This window comes from Ursus arctos, chromosome X (genome assembly GCF_023065955.2).
Source record: "Ursus arctos isolate Adak ecotype North America chromosome X, UrsArc2.0, whole genome shotgun sequence".
NCBI classification, from domain to species: domain Eukaryota; kingdom Metazoa; phylum Chordata; class Mammalia; order Carnivora; family Ursidae; genus Ursus; species Ursus arctos.
In genome coordinates, this window is record NC_079873.1 from 15,195,485 (window position 1) to 15,217,308 (window position 21,824).

General features: G+C 45.9%; 1 protein-coding gene across 2 annotated transcripts in view; it reads right to left on the reverse strand.

Moving 5' to 3' along the window:
* Positions 1-21,824, reverse strand: part of MAP3K15 (mitogen-activated protein kinase kinase kinase 15) — a 117,549-nt gene that overhangs the window by 21,963 nt on the left and 73,762 nt on the right. For both annotated transcript variants that reach the window (XM_026480221.4, XM_057310416.1), the window contains exons 12-16: positions 15,049-15,098; positions 13,023-13,118; positions 7,755-7,842; positions 2,521-2,654; positions 172-299 (exon numbers count right to left, since the gene is read on the reverse strand). In XM_026480221.4, coding sequence (XP_026336006.1) covers positions 172-299; positions 2,521-2,654; positions 7,755-7,842; positions 13,023-13,118; positions 15,049-15,098 — 496 coding nt within the window. The remainder of the gene's footprint in view (positions 1-171; positions 300-2,520; positions 2,655-7,754; positions 7,843-13,022; positions 13,119-15,048; positions 15,099-21,824) is intronic.

Here is a 21,824-nt window from a genome sequence, read left to right on the forward strand (position 1 = left end):
ACTATTTATGTGACATTGGAAAGTTGGTCTCCAACTCCTCTGAGAAGCAAATGTTCTCCCACATCTAAAAGGTCTGTCACTTTTTAGATGGCAAGATGGATGGTGATGGTCACATCACATTTTCATCAGTGGTTTTCAGCGTGTGAGACGAGAGTACCAGGGAGTACTCACCCCCGGGCACCTGCTCCATAAATATCTTAATGTAGCCATGCTCGGACACAGAGCCCAGGTAGCGGACGATATTCCGGTGCTTCAGGTGCTTGTGCAGCGCTATCTCCTCATGCAGAGGCTGAGAGTACCTGGGAGGCAGAGCAAAGCCAGCATCACCTGCCGGGTCCTTGGGGCTTGGGGTCCGCATGGCACTGCGCCAGTACCTGCCCTGCTGCTGGCCACCCCTTCCTTCTGGAAATGGTCTTTCCCTTGGCTCCCGGGAGAGTACGCAGCTTCCCATATGTAAAATAGGGGACAGTAATAGCAGCCACACAGGGCTGCCGAAGGCCAAAGTGTGTCAAGTGTCTCAGGCACTCACTGGCGTGCCTGGTGTACGGGAGGTACTCAGTAAATGACTGCTCTGGTTAGGGTCTCAACTCTCCATGTATCCCTTGCCTCTCTGAGCAGGCCCTCTCCCTCTGCCTCTCATGAAGAGTGGTGTTCTGGAAGGTTCTGTCTTCAGTTGCCTTCTACTCTCATTCCTCAAACTCACTACGCTATAGCAACAGCTACCTAACGGATCTCCTGGGTCAGCGTCTGGTTTCTTTAGTCTATTCTCCCCTGGTTGCCATATTTCCTCTTCCTGAAACACACACCTCATCAGATCACCTTTCATCAAGTCTACATAAAGACCATATTGCTTGACATGGCACAGGAGGAACTTCAAACTCAAGTCAGACTACACCTTTTGAAAATTTTGCCTCATCTTAAGAGCACCCCACCCCCATTCTATATTCAGGTCACAACGGATAATTTGTTGTTCTTTGAATACACTCTGTGCCTTAACAGCTCTATTCTTTCCTTAGCATAGAATGCTCTGGCCTCCTCTTTTCTGCCATATGAACTTCAACTCATCCCTCAAAGACCAGCTCAAAGAGGATTTATCTTCTCAAACTTACCACAACTCACTCAGGAAAAGTGATTCCTTTCCTCTCTTCCACAAACATTCTGTGCACCCCCCCATTGTGCCACTCATCACTTTGACCCCCAGGCAAGGTATCTGCATTCCCTACCAAACCAGGAGCACCCTGACATCAGGACAGCATCCTGGGCACCTCTTGGTCTCCAGGGCCAGCCCAGAATCTGGCAAAGAGAAGGTGCCCAACATCATAAGTTCAGCTATTACACTTAGGGAATGGGACAAGAACAGTCTCTAAGGTCCCCTCCGGCTCTAAAATTCCCAGAAAAACAATGGGCAACGAAAAGCTTAACTATTGCAACCAGCCAGAGGAGGTGGTACATGCCAGCAACTTCCCCCCCAAAATACAACTCTACCACCTTATCTGGCATGAGCATAAGAGAAAGAATACTGGACAAGGAACTCAAGAGACTGGATCCCAGTCTTGTTCCCTTACATCCTTGAAGAAGTCATTTAATCTTTCCCAGCCTTAGAAGAAGCTAGAGGAGTTCATTTCAGGACTGGCCTTTTAGCTCAAATGGCACAAATGAAAAGACAGACGAATGAACGAGTGAATCAATGAACGGATGAATGATGAAGGGTCTTAAAGCTGCTAGAAAGCACTTGTAACCCATCCCTAACAATTCACTGACACCAGGACAGAGGGCTGTTTGCATGTGTCCATCAGTGTCAGCACTGAAGGCAACATGCAGATGTCATCTGAACACACCTGTGGAGGCCGGAGCTATTCTTTTTTACGTGGTGGCCATTACTCTGGAGGTAGGTTCTCACAAAAACACTGGGCAGTCAACACTGCAACGTTCTTGTTTAGAATTGGGGGGGGGTGTGAATTTAAAAAAGGAATAAATATTTATTAGACTCTAAAAAATATTGAATAAGTTACTAACAGTGGTGGTTTAAAAAAAATAGCCCCAAATGTAGGAGGGTGAGGTTAAAGGGCAAGGAATAAAAAAAAGTCTGTATTGCAAAAAGCTAATTTTCTTTTCGCCACATTTAATTTTCTGTAACGATACATCTGAATAAATCATAGCCTTTTAAAACTGTTACATTATGAAGTAAAGCACCGAGTCACATTTTAAAAAAATTCACCAACATCTATCTATGTAAAAATGTACAACTTTAGACCTAGTGGATAAGCGGAAATAAAACCACAGTTCTCTTTTAAAATATGACTCTTGGCAATCCACATGCCTCCAAGTAAAGTTGTTCCGTTTTCTTCATCTATTTATAACATGCAAAGAACAAAACAAATCACTGTTGTAACAAGAGAATGTTACATTTTTGGACGACACGATGCCTTCATTCTTGAGTCCCCTGCGCCGTCAGTGATGGGCACGGGGTTTGGGTGTGGAGGCGGCACCTGAGAAAGAGGAAGGCCCACCCTGACTTGCCTGCTGTCTCTCTCCGGGATTTCCTTGATGGCTATTCGCACTTGGTTGCTCAGGTCTCTTCCAGCAAACACGACCCCATACGTGCCTGTCCCCAGCACGACCCTATCGCCGTTTGCGTCGTGGTCATACTCATACTGAAGAAGGCAAAGCAACAGGATCAAAAAGCACCCAACTTGTGGTGGAGCCCCATTAGAGCCTAAATGTTGTCCTGCAATTTTTTATTTATAAATAATGTTACCTGAGTACCAGGCACGTCACATTCCTTAGGTTATGTAATTTTCACTAAGTAATTACTTTCAAAGGGTAGAATTCTCAGTTACTCATATATTCACGACATGATTCTATGAGATGGAATCAAAAAAATTTAAAAATACAGCTCATATGTAACTCAGTGGGCTCAGCTTTTGGAGATTTTGTCCCACTTTAATGCTGCAATTTACAGCATAAAGGCTTCTAAGCCATGTCCAGCACCCCAAAGAGCTGCCGTCCTGCATGATCCTTCATTAGCTTCTCAGGAAACCAACCTCTTTCTGTAGCCCAGAGAAGAACTGAAGGTCAATAAAATGCTCTTAATACAAAGCACACACGCAGGGCTTCCCCCTTTTAGATGGACAGATCTAGCGTCAAACGCACTGCACACGTTCCACCTGGAATCGCCGTTGCTATTCTATTCCCCCAACCTCATTATCAAAAGTTGCTGTACAGCTGCATTCTAGTTGGTTCTTCTCGAGAACGAAAACAAATATAACTCTAGGCTGAGCAATTCTTGCGTCTGTTGTTTTCTGTGCTCCACTGTGCCTACTTGCAGAAGTGCACAGAATGTGTGTTGGTCCCTTCCAACGTGCTTCGAAGGATACCCATGACAGTTAAGATCACCAACAGGCCCCCGTCACGTCTGATTTAACCAGACGTCAGCCTGCTCCGTATGAGGCTTCCATCTCACACCTTTCTCGGCCCCTCATCTGTTACCTTCAAAGTGCATCACTCAGTTCATTTCCACCACAAACTCTGATTCTAAACTAAGAATTCAAGACCTGAGTCAATTATTAAAATGAATTTTTTTGATATTTTCTGAAAGCTCAAAGAATGAATTTCAAACTACCTTGACCGTAAAAATCTCATTAAATTGTCATCAATGGGACGATCCAAATTAGTGGCCAATCTCAACAGCTGTCTGAAGACACACAGGTGTAACGGTGTAATAACTGGACTCGAGCTGCACTGTCCACAAGAGCTTGGGATTCTCACACCTGACACACTGGCTATTATCAAAAAGGTAAAAAGTCAGTGTTGGCAAGGATGTGGAGAAAAAGGAACCCTCGTGCACTGGTGGTGGGAATGCAAACTGGTGCAGCCACTCTGGAAAACAGTATGGAGGGTCCTCAGTAAGTTAAAAATAGAGCTACCCTACGATCCAGCAATTCCAATGCCGGGTATTTACCCAAAGAAAATGAAAACACCAATTCAAAGAGATACATGCACCCCTATGTTTACTGCGGCATTCTTTACAACAGCCAAGATATGGAAGCAACCCAAGTGTCTATCCACAGATGAATGGGTACCACGAGCTGGCCAATTATTTCTCTTGTAGGCTCACAAACATTATTAATTAGCTGAGAAAAAACTTCTATATGTTGTACACAAAAGAAAATTTTACTTCAGTCCTCACCAAAGTTTTCTTAAATATTCTGGCTGAGAAGATACCAAAGTAATGAGGTTCTTCAATAGAGAACTCCGAAAGTCACGGATAGTGATGGCTAGCTTGCTCGTAAGAGAGTTTTTTGGTTTTTTTTTACTGTGTATCTTTGTTTTCAGTGCCCATATAAGTCTTTGCGCTTTTGCTATACATGTATGTTTACTTTTATACACTTTTCCTTCTGTTTCACAAAGTCGGGGAAATCGTGTGCTTCCCGAGGGCACGGTGCTTGTCCTGCTGCTACGCCTCAGTGCGTGCACGGTGCTGGTCACGGCAGAAGCCTCCCGGCCGCTGTGTGAACTGAACAAATGGGTGTTTCCACCTGGCTTTGAGACACCATCTCCTGGGGGCAGGTTCTTGTGCAAGTTCAACCCCCCCCCCCCCCCCCCCCCCCCCCCGTCACCAGGCTCTACAGCTCCACCCTGGTGGCGCCCAGTGGCCAGGGTCGGGCCATCTCTGGGCCCCGGGAAGCCAGCAGCGCACACGGCCCGGCAGTACAGGATGGAGACTCTTCTCACTCATCCTCTTCTCCAAGTCTCAGAACTCCGATCCGGGCCTTGAGATGAGGTCACGTGAGGCTGCTCCAGAGTCCATGCTCCTTCCCCCTCCCCACACTGACAGGAGCTGCTCTCCTTGCAAGTGTCAGGACCTGAGTGCTGGCATGTGGGCTGAGAGACCGGCCACAAGAGCAAGCCAGTGGCAGAGCTGGGGACAAGAGCCCCGTCCGCTCGCCGGCCATGGAAAATTTCAGGTGCAGAAATCACAGGTCATCGAAGCCTCTATCAGGACACGTGGTATGATGGAAGGTTGGGGTCCCTCCAGGTGTGAGAGCACGCAGGGGGATAGGGGGCGGATGTCAGGATGTTTGGCACCGACACATTTCAGGAGTTTAGGTCATAAACCACGAGGGAATGGAAGAACCTCTGAAATCTGGTCAAGAAACAGGGACATGTTTCTCAGCAAACCTCCTTCCCAGAGCTACCGGCAGCCCAGCCACTGACATGTATTGAAAGTGCTGACGTGTCTAATTATCCACAGAACTAGCTCCGCCCCGAGGCCCGAAGAGCAGGTGCGCTGGCAGGTGGGGAAGCGCAGAGTGCACTGCCCAGGGAGGCCGCGTCGGTGCGGGCTTGAGACCAGCTCAGCGCCTCGGCAGCACCCTGAGCTCATGAGCTGCTCAGGGTTCGTGCTCCTGGCCAGGTGTTTGGGGTCCATAGAGCAGGGCCACTTCTCTCTCGTTTCCTGTTACGGCCCCAGCTCCCAGCACAGTGCCTGGCATCATTAAGTACTTGCTGAAAGCGTGCAGGGGCGCAAAGGCTGGTCCAGAGCTTAGCAGGACAGTGTGGCCAGGAGCTCAGCAACCTAAGGTCCAGGTGGCATGGTATGGCATCACGTGTGGCTTTCCCAAGGTCACAGCTGGAAGGCCTGAACAAGGGGTGGCCACTCGGCTCTCTGATGCCTCTCAGAGACAGGCAGGCCCAAAGCTGGTGAAAAGTGGCCTCTAGCGGACCAGTTTGCTAAGGGCCAGCCCTCCCCTTGTTGATGGCTCCTGGAGCTGCTCTGAAGTCCAGCTACCCAATTCACGGTTCATGCTAAGGGAAGCTGCAACGGATATTGAAACTAACCGCGATGGGACAAGAAATGAGAAATGAATTAATCCTCAATAGGAATGGGAAATTCTTTGTATTATGGAGCTTTCCACTGTAAAGTCCTAAGCTTTAAAAGGATTACCTTAGAAGCAGGAAGACCACTTTTTAAAATTACAGGATCCAGCTCCCTTACTAAATCTGTTACGAGAACTGTGATTTTGATACAAAATAGTAACAAAGTGTGGCATCACAGAAGTCATAATACTTCTAAGAACTAACATTTGTAGAGCAGACCGTGAGCACTTAACGGTGTGATTATGGGCCATGCTCACAAACCTCACCGTCCCTGCTTAATACACTCAACGGCCATGAGCCCACCAAGCTTCCCCATGCCACCTGCCCCGGTGGACAGGTCTATAATGATGGCCTCAAAGCCTCTGGCCAACTGTGGGAACAACAGAATGATCCGGTGGTCACAGTGGGGGGCTCTGGAGCCTAACAGCTTTGGTTCTCTGCCCAGCTCTCCCACTGCTAGGGACTTCCTCCAGCTCCTGACCTTGGCCGGGTTTCCCCACCTGCAGAACACCAACAGCGATAACCGCTGATTTGGATGTCCCTTCTCTATGCTGCACACGGATCCCAAACTTTCTCCTGCAGGGATGCATTTCATGGGACAACAGTCTGCCCCCCTCAAGGGTGATCAAGAGGAATAAATGAGAGCACGTGTAGGAGGCCCGAAGCCCCCCCTCCCCCCGGCACAGAGTGAGTGCTTGATGAATGCCAGCTCTGAGAGGCCAGCCATACCTTGAACACTGGGGTCCCCTGTCCTGTCTCACTGCTAGGTCTTCACGGCACTGGCACGTGGAAGACACTTGGTAAACCTTGGTGGGGGAACCCAAGTTCGGGCTGTGCGGATGCACCCTGGCCTTCGGCCCGTCACCAGGGGCTCCCAAGGCGGGCCCATCTGAGTCCTAGGACATCAGGGACACAGCACTGCTGCTGTGGCCACCTCTACTGCTCACGTTCTCTTCTCGAGGCCCCTGGGGCCTGCTGATCCTCCCCAGGAGGTCGGCCACCAGGTTCAGCTGGCAGGCCCGGAGCGCCCTCACCAGGTGGGACACTGCTCCGGCCTCCCTCTCAGCGACTCCCTCACCTGCTCTGGTGCGGGGATAGTTCCCCTCGATGGCCTCGATCACATACTTTTCAGGTGGGGGGGCCGCTCTTCTCCAGTCCTACCCCACAACATCACATACGCCATCAAATGCTGCACGCAGGTCTCACCCCTCCCGCAGGGCCCCGCCTGCCCCGAAGTGGCCAAGGCACCGCAGCAGGTCCCGGCGCCGCACGGAGGCGAGCAGCCCGCGCAGCGGCAGCCCTGGGCGCGCCGAGTCCAGCTCCTTCTGCTCGAGCTGCGCGGAGCAGAGGTCGAGGCCGCTCGGCACGCGCTCCAGCTTCCTCTCGCCCACGCCGCCCTGGCACAGCAACTTGAGCTGGGTCAGCTCGCCGCGGGGCGGGCCGGCCCACACTGAGTAGGGCGGCGCCAGGAGCGGGGTGCAGTCCCGCCTCCCCGCCTATCCTGCTCCCGCCCGCTGGGAGCCCGGGAGCCCGCTGCGGGCTTCCCCCTCCTGTGGCCTGGGCTGCAGCCATGAAAGAGTATTTTTTAAATTTAAATTCAATTAATTAATATATAGTGTATCATTAGTTTCATAGGGAGAGTTCAAGGATTCGTCAGTTGCATAGAATACCCAGTGCTCATTCCATCAAGTGCTCTCCTCAATGCCCGTCCCCCAGTTACCCCCCCTTCCCTCCAGCACCCCTCAGTTTATTTCCTATGGTCAAGAGTATTTTTAAATATAAAGGATTTTCACACACAAAAATGGGACATTTTCTTGAAGCATCAAAGACACAATAAATAATTTTTTCCATGTTGCAGGTCTTCTGTGACTCACCTCTAAGGTGTCGCCATCGGTGTCCCCCTCCAGCTCCACTGTACTGCCCACTGAGTTGCTTATCATCTCTTTAACCAAAGAGCAAAACCTAGAACAGCAAATGTCACAAAGATGTTAATTATCATCACTCATGTTCCCTACCTTTAACTTAGCCTTATTAAACTGTGATTAAATATACATCAAGTTTTTACAAGTTCATGGAACAAACCATCTACTCCTTGATTTGACATAGCACTTTAATGGCCATCTCATCTAGTTCAAATACTCATATGATACTTGAATCCCCTCTATACAGTAGCCCCACCAACTGGTTGGTCAACTGAGGCTTGAACATCTCCAGTGACAGAGAACTCATTACCTCACAAGTTTGCTCACCGTGGACAACTTAATGAGAAATGCTTTATTATATGGAACTAAGACTTCATTCACGTGGGTCCCATCCATGGACTGCTTAGAATTAATCCCTCTTCTGTGGAACAGCCCATTAGAAATGTCCATAATTTTATTAAATCCCTTTGAATCTTTCCTCCTTGTTTCTTCAGTGTTTCCTCCAGGACTTGTTTTTAAGTCACTCCACTAACAGGTAATTGTTGAAAGGTAACCCCTTATTCTTCTTCAAGTCTGGCCCTACGACCAGTGTTCTAGAGGTGATCTCATCAGTGCTAAGGAGAGGGGGACCCCAACCTCTCAAGCTGTAGACATTCTTGTTCTTAGTACAAAATAAGGTCTTGGGGCAGGAGGGGGTGGGGAGGAAACGTAGAAGGTGGCCTCATCATTCCGTTGACACAGATCAAGCTTACTATCAACTGTTACCCACAGGTCTTTCTCACAGTCGCTGCTGGGTCATATCAGCCACTTCTTAGATGCATGCAGTTGTTTCTTTACATACAAGCTATTTCACCCACAAAATTTTTATTCAGTATTTTCCTGTAAGATGGCAAGGAAGAGTACTGTACATTTTAAGATAATTTCCACAAAATGTTAAAGTGTTCCTTTCTGTAACTAACCCACCCTACCTTTGCTTCTTTTCATCTTTGAAAGCTGCAAAACACAATGGTCAGGATTCTTAGGAGTTGTGTGGTATGAACTCACCAGAATAACTAAAATTTACAAGACATTACCACTCATTGTCAAAAATATGGAGCAAGTGGAATTCTCATATGCCACCGGTGAAGTGGAAAGGGATGCAGCCACTTTGAAAGACTACTGGCAGAGTTAACCAAAGCCAATCATAGACCTGCCCCCATCCCGGTAACCCCACCTTCAGAAATCAACGTGTATGTTCACAAGAGGCCTGTACAAAAATGTTCACAGCAGTTCTCTTCCTAATAGCCCCAAACTGGAAACAGCCCAAACATTCACCAACAGAACAGATACACTGCTATACTTTCATACAACGGAACACTACACAGCAACAAAAAGGATGAATACATACACCATGGCTAAATCTAATGGAATTATTTTAAGAGGAGTGAGAAAGCAAAGAGTACATACTTCATGATTCTATTTATTTAAAGGTCAAGAACAGGTAAAATTGACCACTGGTGATAGAAATCAAATTAGTTAGCACTGCAGGGGGTGGAAAGGGCCTTGAGGCACCTGCTGGGGTGCTGAACCTAAGAGCGCTTAACCCAGTTGTGTGCATGTTACACCGCAATTACAAAATTATTGAGATGTATGGCAAAAAAGGCATCGAGGACTGAGGGAGGGTCAGGAAGGTCAACTTTGTAGTAAAGGGATATTCTGCCTCCTTTTTGGCAGCAGTTTTTCTAAGTTGAAGACTGTGATCCAAGGGTCCCCTAGTCTGGTATTCAGTCTGATTTCAAAATACGATGTCATAACGAGTACGTGAGACATGCTGAGTTAAAACATTCTCAAACCACATCATGATATGAACGCTGAACGAACCAGCAGTAAAGGGCATTTCCTCAACCTGATGAAGGCCATCTATGAAAACCTGCCGGCAACATCATGCTTCCTGATAAAAGACTGATTGGATGCTTTCCCCCTAAGATCAGGAACAAGACGCAATGTCTGCCGTTGCCACTTCTACTCAACACTGTACTGGAGAGCCTGGTCAGACAGGTAAGAGAAAGAAATAAAGACATCCACACTGGAAAGGAAGAACTTTAATGACCTCCATCTGCAGCAGACATAGTCTCGTATACAGAAAATCTTAAGGAATTCAGTAAAAATTATGAGAAGTGGGGCGCGTGGCTGGCTCAGTTGGTAGAGTGTGTGACTCTTGACCTCAGGGTCATGAGTTCGAGTCCCACGCTGGGCGGAGAGCTTACTTAAAAAATATAATCTTAAAATACTGGTAAAAAGTATTAGAACTAATAAATGAATTCAGCAAGATTGCAAGATACTAAATATATAAAAATCAAGCATATTTCTATATACTAGCCATGAACATTCTGAAAATGAAATTAAGAAAACTCAATTTGTAATAGCATAAAAAAAATACCTTGGTCTATGTTTAACACAAGAACTATGAGACTTGTACTCTGAAACTGCAAAAAAAAAAAAAAAAAACTGTTGTAAGAAATTAAAGAAGACCTAAACAAATGGACAGCCATGCTGTGCTCTGGAATCGAAGGCTTACTATGGTTAGAATGGCACTGCTCCCCAAAATTGGTCTACATCTCCACTTCAATCTCTGTCAAAATCATAGCTGCCTTTTTTTTTTTTTTTTTTTTTTTTTTTGCAGAAACTGACATATTCTAAACTCCACAGGGAAATGCAAGCAGCCACAACAGCCAAAGCAATTACTAAAAGCAAGAACAAATTTGGGAGGACTCACATTTCTTAATTTCCTAACTTACTATGAAGCTACAGTAAGAAAGAAAAACGTGGTACTGGCGTAAGGACAGACATACGGAGCAATGGAATAGAAGTATAACTCTGGAAACTGATTCTTACATTTATGATCAACCGATTTTCTAAGAGTGCCAAGACCATTCAGTAGGAAAAAGAAGAGTATTTTTAACAAATGGGCTGGATCAACCGCATATCCACATGTGAAAGAATGAAGCTCGACCCCTACACTTCACACCATATACAAAAATGACCTCAAAATCGACCAGACATCTAAATTTAAGAGCTAAAACTCTAAGAAGGAAACAAACACCATAGAGAACCTTGGGTCAGGCAACAACCTCTTAGGTGACCCCCAACACACAAATGACCAAAGAAAAAACAAGTTGAACTACATTAAAAATGTAAAGCATCAAAAACTAGGGATGTACTGTATGGTGACTAACATAATATAATAAAAAAATATTATTATTGAAAAAAAAATGTAAAGCTTGTGCACGGCAGAGGGCCCCATCGACAGTGACAAACCACCCAGAGCATGGGGGCGGGGAAGTTCCGTGCAAATCACACATCTGATCGAGGACTCGTATCCAGAATATGTAAAGAATTCTTAAAACCATCAACAGAAATACAAATAACCCAATTACAAATGGGCAGTTTGGAGAAGATGGGCAAACACCACTTTCACCAGGTGAGTCAAGTTAATCTCACCCAGCAGGAGACAAAGATACCATACGGATCCTGATGTGGTATGTGAGAAGGACAGGACGTCACTTCTGGGCTGTTCCTTCCCGAAATGCATGATGCTACTGTAATCATAAGGAAACAGCAAACAAACCCCAACTGACAGCCTACACGAGGTCAACTGCCTGTGCTCTTTGAAAGCACTGAACCAAGAGGGACAAAGAAGCAGTGATGAGGATAGACGGGGACCACGCGGACATGACCATTAAATGTCATATATGGTCCTGGACTGGATGGCGGGGCAGAGAAAAAATCTTGTGTTTTGCTGTAAAGGACAATAGTTGGACAGTAAGTAAAATGTGGATGAGGTTTGTAGATTACAGAGCCTTATCGGTCTTAATTTCCTGATTAGATAACTGCGCCGCGATTATGTAAGTGAATGTTGTTTTTAGGAAATATGCGCTCAAGTAGTGAGAGGTAAAGAAGCATTATGTCTACAGCTCACTCCTCAGCAGTCCGAAACAAAAATAATCATATGCGTATGGAGTGAAGGTAAAACAAGTGTGGTAAAGGTTTAACACTGGGGAGTTCTAGGTGAAACATGTATGGAAATTTTTTGTACTGTTTTTCTCCAATTTTTTGTTTCTTTTTTTTAATTTTAAGTAGGTTCCACACCCAATGTGGGGCTCGAACTCATGACCCTGAGATCAAGAGTTGCATGCTCTACCGACTGAGCCAGCCAGGTGCCCCTCTGAAACTCTGCTGTAGCTCTGAATATTTCCCAAAATAAAAGGTTAAAAAAAATTCTTTTAATTGGGTGAAGGATTTGAGCAGAGAGTTCTCCAAAGAAGATATATAAATGGCTAGTAAGCTCATGAAAAGATGCTCAGTATAATCAGTCATTAGGGAAATGCAGATCAAACCCACAATCAGATCCTACCTAATGCCCACTAGGATGGCTAGAAGCACAAGGACACACAATAACGCGTGCGGCAAGGACAGGGAGACATCAGAACCTTCGTACACTGTTGATGACAGTGTAAAATCAGACCACAGCCTGGCAGTTCCTCAAAGGTTAAACAGGGCTACTTAAGACCCAGTAATTTACCTCCAAGAGAAATGTAAACACAGGGCCACACAAAAACTGGCATGTGAATGTTCTGGCAGCATTACTCATAACAGCCAACAAGTGGAAACAACCCAGATGCCTCTCAACTGAATAGATACATCAAATATGTCCATACAATGGAAGAGTGATGAGCCACAAAAAGAACGATGTACTGATACGTGCTGCAGCACAGGTGAACCTGGAGAACGTTGTAATAACTAAAAAATGTCAGACACAAATGACCACTCATGGTCCGATTCCATTTGTATGAAATGTCCAGAATAGGCAAATCCAGAGAGACCGAGAGTAGATTAGTTTTTGCACAAGGCTGGGATGGGGGGAATAGGTTGAGGGGAAAATGGGGAGTAACTGGTAATGGACACTGGGCTTCTTTTGGGGGTCATGAAAATATTCTAAAGTTAGATTGTGGTGATGGTCGCGAAACCGTGAATATACTAAAAAAAGATTGAATTGTACACTTTAAATGGGCAGACTGCATGGTATGTGAATTATACCTCAGCGGAGCTGTAAAAGTAACTTTCTGTAAGTTAAAATTTCCGGAAAGGCAGCCTATCAAATAAATATTCTCCCCAACAAAGACCCTTTTAAATCAATTTGCCGTAATTACATCACAAACCCCTGAATCAGCAGTAACTCACCTATTACACTGGTCTTCAGTAGAAAAGTAGATTTGAAAGTCATCAGAATTATCGTGGACATAAAGGAAACAACACCGCTCATCAAACTTGGATATGCTGTAAATTTGGAAAAACACAAGAAGGCTTACTATATGTAAGTTGTCACTTTTACATTTTTGAGAAAAATCTCATCATAGATTTTCTTCCATTTTACAAATTTGAAAGATTCATTAATGTTTTAATCACAACTCCCCAAATTTGACTTCTATTTCTCTACAAAATTTAAACAGCAGGGACATTTATCTTGTATATGTTTGAGTTTGAATTCATCAAATGACTTTCGTTTGTATTGAGAAGTTACCATAGATACAGCGCTAAGCAAAGCATAGAGCAGCAAGAAAGGGAAAAAATACGGTCTCTGTCCTCAACAGTTTATAATTTCACACACAAGACAGGAAGCTTATTTGTGAAATAATGTATTATGGTATCTAAGGAATTTCTAGACTTGAAAAATATCAGGACACAGTATTTGGGGCCACACAAGGGAGGCAGAAACACACATGGCATCTTACTCAAGAAAGGCCTTTACAAGTTATCTGGTCCATTTTCCCCTAAGGTCAGGATCCGACTCTACAGCACCTCAGTCAATATTCCGCTTTTCTGGACATACCCAGCAACAGAAAATCACCACATTATCTGCCGATGGATTTCACTGCTCGAAATTTCTTTACCTACACTGGGCCAAAGCCTACACAATGGCCTTCATTTTGCCAAGCGGCACTACAGAAAAGCCTAAATTCTCTTCAAACAAATGATGCCACTTTATTTTCCCCTAAGTCATCTCTCCCTGAGATCCATAGCTTCTGTAGCCATTCTTCATATGTCAGGGATTACATGACAAATACTGAATTGAAAGTTAACAGTGCAGTGTGATTTAAAAATAGTGAAAACTAGGTTATACATAAGTTTTGGAAACCAATTTGTAAAGCAACTATCGCGGTTAGTTGGGTAGCACTGGGAATGTTCAATGCGTGCTCTTTATAGCACATTGGTTCCAGGGTCTGATTCACCCCAGGTCCTTTGCACATCCCTGTTGATGGTTGAATGGTATCAAGAGGTATCTCTATGAGAAGGCACAAACAAAAGGTTCTTGACTACATGTTTTCATACCACTTAGTTTCTGGAATATTCAGTTTTTGAAAATGTTCAACACTGAATTATGTTTTTGCATCAGTATCACTCAAATACACTACTGTTCTTCAGTTATTGCCCTCCCTTTAAAGTGACAAAAATGTTATTCTACTTTAAACAGTGCTGCGTCTAGGACCAGGATCATACCATGTCTGGAGGTAACGGGATTTATTCAGTGGCCTGTGGTCTTACAATCAGAGAAAGAACATAGCGTTCTAATCTGAGCCCTTCATTTAATGGAAACTATGAACAGACTCCTGGAGAGGCTAAGTGATTTTGTCAAGGTCAAACAGTGAAAGAGGGATTACAATTCACGTCTGCTTCAGAGCTGCTCCTACCACTGGATGTGCTGGCAGGGTGAGGCTCAAAGTGTAGCCACAAGGGTCACCAAATGGTCACCACCCCTGATCCAAAGAGCAAGCACCATAGTTCTCCTTGGACTACACCACCTGCTCCCTAAATGAAAACAACAATGCCCTTGGCTCCATTATTCTACCCAGGAGACCCCAACTGAATGTCATTACCAAGTAACCCCTTCAGTTACTGGGATTCTGGGGTTCCCTGAGCACTTGAACATCAATGGCTCAAAGAAGAAACACTTTCTCTTTCTACAGATCTAACTTCATTTAAAAAAAAAAAAAGGTTGAGACAACAGAGTTTAGTCTATTGGATACCAAAAAAAAAGCTTCTCTATTACAACAAGCCAAGAAGCCCTTATTAGCAGCATATGAACCAACTCAGGATTCTGTTAAAAATGAGAATATCACATATTAAAAATAAGTGGAAACATTAAAGTAAAACAATATTGTCATTATTTGTATTAAAACAATAATTCCATTTTCCCTTATGTTCTTACCTTATTCCCCTAATGGAAGAAGCTGTAAAATTCCATTCATGAATTTGTTTCTGTAGGTTTTAAAGACAAAAGTCAGTAGAGCTTGATTTTTTCCAGGCAAAAAAATAACTTTTGGTTTCATTCTCTGGTCAATCGCTTCTACTATTTTACTTTCAAAAGAGACTTAGAAGTTAGAGCAATATATTTTATATGACCTGGAAGACCAGAAACATTTTCTTGTGTATTACAGAAATTCATTTCTATCTCTAATCCAGTTTAGAGAAAACGATCTAAATTTGAAAGAGAAAAAGCACAGAGTAAGTACACACTGAACGGACTTTCATCTTCTGTCAACATATCAGGAAAACTCTAAAACGAGTTTGGGAACAGCCCACCTAAGTTGAGTGACCTGTGAAAATATTTGCAGAAGCAAGAATGTGGCAGCCACCAATCAGTGTTCCCCAGTCTTTTTCCCCTTGGGCACACAGCCTAGAACACATTTCCCAGCCTCCCCTGGCCACGTGATGGAGTTTTGACCAACGGGATTTAAGGAGGAATGATGTGCACCATCCAAGGGTGTGGTTCGTAATAAACTCTGTAGCAATCCTGTCTTCCGCTAGGAGAGGGAATGGGGACCCTGCCGAAAGTTTCTGACACAAGGCATAAACTTCTATCATGTTAAGACATTGATATTCGGGGGCGCCTGGGTAGCACAGCGGTTGGGCATCTGCCTTCAGCTCAGGGTGTGATCCCGGCGTTATGGGATCGAGCCCCGCATCGGGCTCCTCCACTATGAGCCTGCTTCTTCCTCTCCCACTCCCCCTGCTTGTGTTCCCTCTCTCGCTGGCTGTCTCTATCTCTGTCAAATAAATAAATAAAATCTTTAAAAAAAAAAGACATTGATATTCGGGGGCTATTTGTTTTAGCAGAAAGCTTGTCATAACTGACAAAAAGACTAACCTGGATTTCAATCTGTACAAGATGCATTTTTAAAAATAACTGTTCCTTCCTTCCACTACCACTGCCTGCACTTCATAAACGTTGCACAAAGCTAAGCCTCAGAACAAAGATCTGAAATCCGTTTCAGAAGAGCCCTAGGCTACAATACCAATACGTCACAGCAACAGAAAATCATTTAAAATAAGAAAACACATTTGGCTGGCCTGAAAAATGTCATAACGAGCTAATCCCCCCAGAGAAGTCTGAGAGCCAGAAGACTGAGCACATGGCTTAGGAGAATAGCCACAAGGAGCTGGGTGACAAGTTTCCTGCCATCCTGGAGGAACAACAGAACAACTGGGAGGATGGCCCTCGGTGGGAGAAAATCCATTCATCTGTGTCAATTAAGTACCCACTCGGTGCCAGGCAAGGTACCAGCACTGAGGACGTAGCAGAGAACAAAGCCCCTGCCCTCATGGGGCTTACGTCGGAGGAGAGAGGAGCAACAACTTAAGTAGTAACTTAACAGCATGGCAGAGGACAAAAAAGCACAACAAAGCCAGAGAGAGCTGGGACGGGCATTAAGGTGGGGTGGGGGTCACGGAGTTAGGCTGGATGCCCCGGGAGGGGGGTCTCTGATGACTTCTCAGCAGGAGGCTGAAGCAGATGAAGGAGTGAGCGTGCAGACACATGGGGGGAGAAACAGCTCCAGGCAGAGGGAAAGAATCCTGTCCCCTGGGCATGTCTGGGAACCAACAAAGAGGGGAGGGGGAGAGGAGGTTGGAGAGCTCATGAGGAAGATCACGCAGGGCCTTGGAGACCATCATTGGGCCCCCAGCTTCTACTCCGGAGAAGAGGAGAACCCCTGAAGGTCATGAAAGACCAAAGTATACACCAACGTGAAAGCTACTGCCTCGGGCCCAACGGTGTAGGAAGACTGAGCATATTTCAGAAGACTTGTGCTCGAAGTCCCTGCAGGGCAGCAGTGGTGGAGAGCAGGAGCCTGCTTTTGGATTCGGGTACAGAAATATGAACCAGGGCAATTTCGAGAGCACCTTGTCCAACCCACCTACAGGCAAGAAGCTTGCATGTATATAAAAGGGTCAGCCACAGGAGTTTTCAAAGTATGCCCAGACGGAAGGTTTACTCTAGGGTAGCTTTAGGGAACTTCTTGATTTGGGAGGAAGATATGCGGGTTAAGAAGTAAACAACACGGACTCCCCTCTTCCCCTTTATGTCATAGTCAATGGGCATTTGGGGGGGATACCTGCATTGTAGATACTATGGATATAAAAAGATACAAGTCATACTCAGGCTTGCAGAGCGCCTGGGGAGACATTCTCACAAAGTGATCCAAGAGCAATGGGAAATACTGCGTACACAATACAGGGAAGAGGGGCGCCTGGGTGGCACAGCGGTTAAGCGTCTGCCTTCGGCTCAGGGCGTGATCCCGGCGTTATGGGATCGAGCCCCACATCAGGCTCCTCTGCTATGAGCCTGCTTCTTCCTCTCCCACTCCCCCTGCTTGTGTTCCCTCTCTCGCGGGCTGTCTCTATCTCTGTCAAATAAATAAATAAAATCTTTAAAAAACAAACAAACAAACAAACAAAAAACAAAACAATACAGGGAAGAAAGTAGCCTACATTCAGTGAAAGGGGTGGGAGGGTGGTTAGAGACGCCTCCGCAGAAGTTAGGGCTTGGATAACTGGAAGAAGGAATTGCAGGGAATAAGGAGGACAGAAGAGCACACGTGAGCCCCTGCGGGCCAACTTGGGACAACGAGAGGGCGGAATTATACAGGGGCTTGATACGCGGTGAGAGTCAGTTTTAATCTGGAGAGCCAGGAGATTTAGGCATGGTTTGGGGGAGTAGCAAGAGGGCCGGTACAGGTGTTTTAAAATTATTAAACTTCTGCCTTGAAATATGCCATATGTTCGGGAAAGGGCACAGTGATCATTGCTGTAAATTTCCACCAAACGAAGACTTGCTGTAACCACTATCTAAATCAAGAGACAGAACACGAGCAGCAGCCCAGAAGCTTCCCTCATAACCACCCCCCAAGCCTAGTCATCCAAGGGTGGAAACAGCAACCATTATTCTGACTTCAACACCGCCGAGAATTCTGCCTATTCTGCAAGAATATGTAAGTGAAATCACGAAATGCACACTCTCTTGTATCCGCAAGGGGTGTTTCTCCTGAAGCCTCTGGCGCTGGAAGTTGAGGCTGGCCGCATGGTTTCCGACCTGGTGTCCTGGCGGGTCACCGGGCACGGATTCCTCCATCATCCACACTGTGGCTGCTCCCCTCCCACCCCGAACCTCCCGTGAGACAGCGACCTCACCCTTTCTGAGGGGGGCTATTTCACCCCATCTAAATCTTGAGGAGGAGATGGACTCAAGACTCTAGCTTTTCATGTCAGGTCAGCGGCCCCCAGGGGGAGTGCCCTGGAAGCAGGGCCAGGGCGCAGGCTGCGGAGAAATGGGCCAGGAAGCCAGAGGTGGGGCCCGGCCGCCAGGCTCCCCACGGCGCCAACCCCGCATCTGCCCTCCCGGTCCCGGAGTGCACACCTCTGGGGAGGAATCCTGGACGCCTGTGACGATTCTGCAGACTTTTTCTATGCTTGTCCCGTTGCTAACACACTGCAACAGAGCTTCCCCAAACAAGCAGCCCTACCCACGTGGTCGGTCGGCAGCTACTCTCTGCCTGTTGGTGACTCTGGGGCACAGGAGGTGCTGAGGGAGCAAGGCTGTATTTGAACCAGCTCTGCGCAGCCTACTTGTCCTGTCGTACTGGGGGCCACCGGTGCCAGCTTAGGAAGGCCAACTGTGCCCATCTCCTCCTAACCCCACGTCTGGGCGCCCGCTGGAGGATGCTTGAAAGCGGCCACGGTGGGAGCAGTTACACGGCAGAAAGCAGCAAACACTACGAGTCAGCGCTCTGCTCCCATGTCCCCGGGCCACGAGTTAAGCGTTTCCCAGCAGAAGCTTCTGAATCCTTGGCTAACAAACCAGAACTTCATCTCTTCCTACAGCAGTGCTGCATGTAAGTGAACACGCGCATGCGTGTGATCTCCCCCCACCAGCCACAGCCCACCAGGAAAAAATGCAACACTGTGTAGAGAAATGTCATCTCACTCCAGGCAAATCTGCTTGCTTTCGCGATCTGCAGAATTTCAGAAATGTAAATGAAGGCAAAAGCAAAAGCTTCCTCTCCCAGCAAAAAAAGGCAATTTATATTTCCCTCAGACGTTTGTTCTGACAACTATGAGCGCTTGTGCAAAACATTTCATCAGTCAAGGAAAACTAGCATTTGCTGCTTATACCGTTCTTTTCCATTTCTTATTATGGACTATATACAAAGTAAAACATTTACAACTAGGGAGATAGTGTATGTACCCTTGGGAATGTCCACGAAGGGCCAGCAACCATTATAGGGGTCAATAAAATGGGCAAAGTCTGTAGAATTCCATGAGACCAAAACCATTTGGCTCTAAAAGTCTCAAGAGTCACTTGAATAGGGTTAGTTTCTTTCTTCAACTGCTTGTCAAAACATGAGGTGCTGTGTACCCACATCAATGGAACAGTGAGGTTACAGATCAGAATTTGGAAAATCCCCTCACATCACAGTGGCATCAATGACACAAAGAAAATCACCAAGGCTTGCCTCTAGTACAAGAATTCCAACATCGAAAGCATGGGACCTGGAGAGGGGCACAAAGGGGGCAGAAGCTGGGCTTTGCAGGGGAGAGGGAGGGTGTCTGCTGATGTTCTCTTCCTTGACCATGCTGGTTACTGAGGTATGTTCACTTGGCAAACATCCATTGAATTGCACATTTATGACTGATGGCTTTTCACTGTGTATGAAACAACTAAAGAGGCAAACTTAATAGAAAACCTATGCATTCTTCAAAGGAGATGTATCTGTCTGAACACCATGTGTTTATTTTATTATGGCTTTTTTTCTTTTGCACTCAAATATTTAAATTAGTACACACAGTGCAGCAAAACAACAACAACAAAACACCAAGCACACATTAGGGCAGTTCATCTTCACTAATGGCTGCTGACTCTGATGAGTAAGAAAATTGCTTCTCTGTTAAATATTAGACAAAGTTCCTGCCTTACACTTGTGTTGTGGACTGAATGTTTGTGTCTCTGCAAACCAGCTGTGGAAGAAGCCTTAACCCCCAGTGTGCCCGTATTCGGAGGTGGGGCCTTGGGGAGGCGATTAGGTCATGAGGATGGAGCCCCTGTGCTGGGATTAGTGCCGTTATTAAACAGGGACACAAGGGAAACAGCTGTCCACCATCTGAGGACCCACGAAGAAGACAGCCTTCTGTGGGCTGGAAAGAGGGCCCTCACCAGAACCTGACCACGCTGGCAGCCCGCCCTCGGACGTCCAGCCTCCAGAACTGGGAGAAAGAAAGGTCTGTTGTTTAAGCGTCCAGGCTATGGTGTTCTGTTACAGCAGCTCGAGTGGAGGAAGACAACCTGACATTTTGTGTCCGTTTCGCTTTTTGGATATACCTTTATTGAGGTATAATAGACAAAGACCTGCACAAATTTCATGTGCATAATGAGGGTTTGGACATATTCAGACACTCATGGAACCATCACCACAATCAAGGTAATGGCCATATCCAACACCTCCCAAAGTGTCTTTGTGTCCCTTGGTTTTTGTTTTGTGCGTGTGGGGGTAAGGACACAGGAGATTCGCTCTCAACGAACTACGAGGTGCACAATGCCATACTGTTAACTACGGGTGCCACGGTGTGCAGCACAAATCTGCAGCTCAATTGTCCAGAAGTCACACGTCGTACCCGCTGGACAATGGGGGGTTGCTGTGGCACGGCTATTCCTGATAAGGAATTCCTTATATGATTTTGGGCCTCTGCTTATTCTCCAATGTTACATTTCATTTTTGAAGATACTGTTTATTTTTACCTGATTAAGACATAGTTGCTCACACTCTTATTTCCAGGAAAAGAATCCTTTGCCAGGTTAATGGCAGAAGTCTCCCCACACTCCATGAAAACATAAACAAAGCAAATAGATCTACCTAGTGAATGCACTTGTCAAAGGTACTAGATCTTTTTATTACTAAAAATATTTCATTAAAGGAAGAAGCTGAAGAAGTACTTTAGACACACCAAGACAAAAAGACAGTTACTACCACAAAACACCAGGCGTGGGCCAGTGTTTCTGTGAGTTCTTCAGTGGGCAATTAAAATGCTCCCTCTCCTGGATCATTGGTGTGAATATAAACTGGAGTGGTGCAAACCTGACAGGAGCTATCGCATTTTATTTAACCTTTAGTAGCTATCAAATTTTCTTTTTCTTTTTTCTTTTTTAAAGATTTATCTTAGAGAGAGCGAACATGCAAGTGCGTGTACCTGCATGAGTAGGGGGAGGGGAAAGGGGAGAGGAAGAAAGAGGACCCCAACCCAACTTCCCTCTGAGTGCGGAGCCTGATCCCACAGCCCTGAGATCACGACCTGAGCCGAAACAAGAGTCGGATGCTCAACCGACTGAGCCATCCAGGCGCCCTGTAGTATCAGATTTTAAATAAAAGTACTCTTAAATCCAGTAGTTCCGTTTCTGGGAATCTCTGTTCCTGGAACAATACACAGGAGCACGGAGGATGTAACTGCCAGGACGTGCACCCACGTATCTACCGCTGGCTGGAGTGCGCGGGTGAGGCCGAAATGTGCACCGCAGGCAGGTGGGAAAGTAAATTACGCTTCTTCCATACTTGGAAATGTACCACCACGATACAGGAACACAGGAACTATTACGTTTAAAAGTACCAGGTGGATCACTGTGTGCTATTTGAAAAACTGTCTATGATGTATGAATCA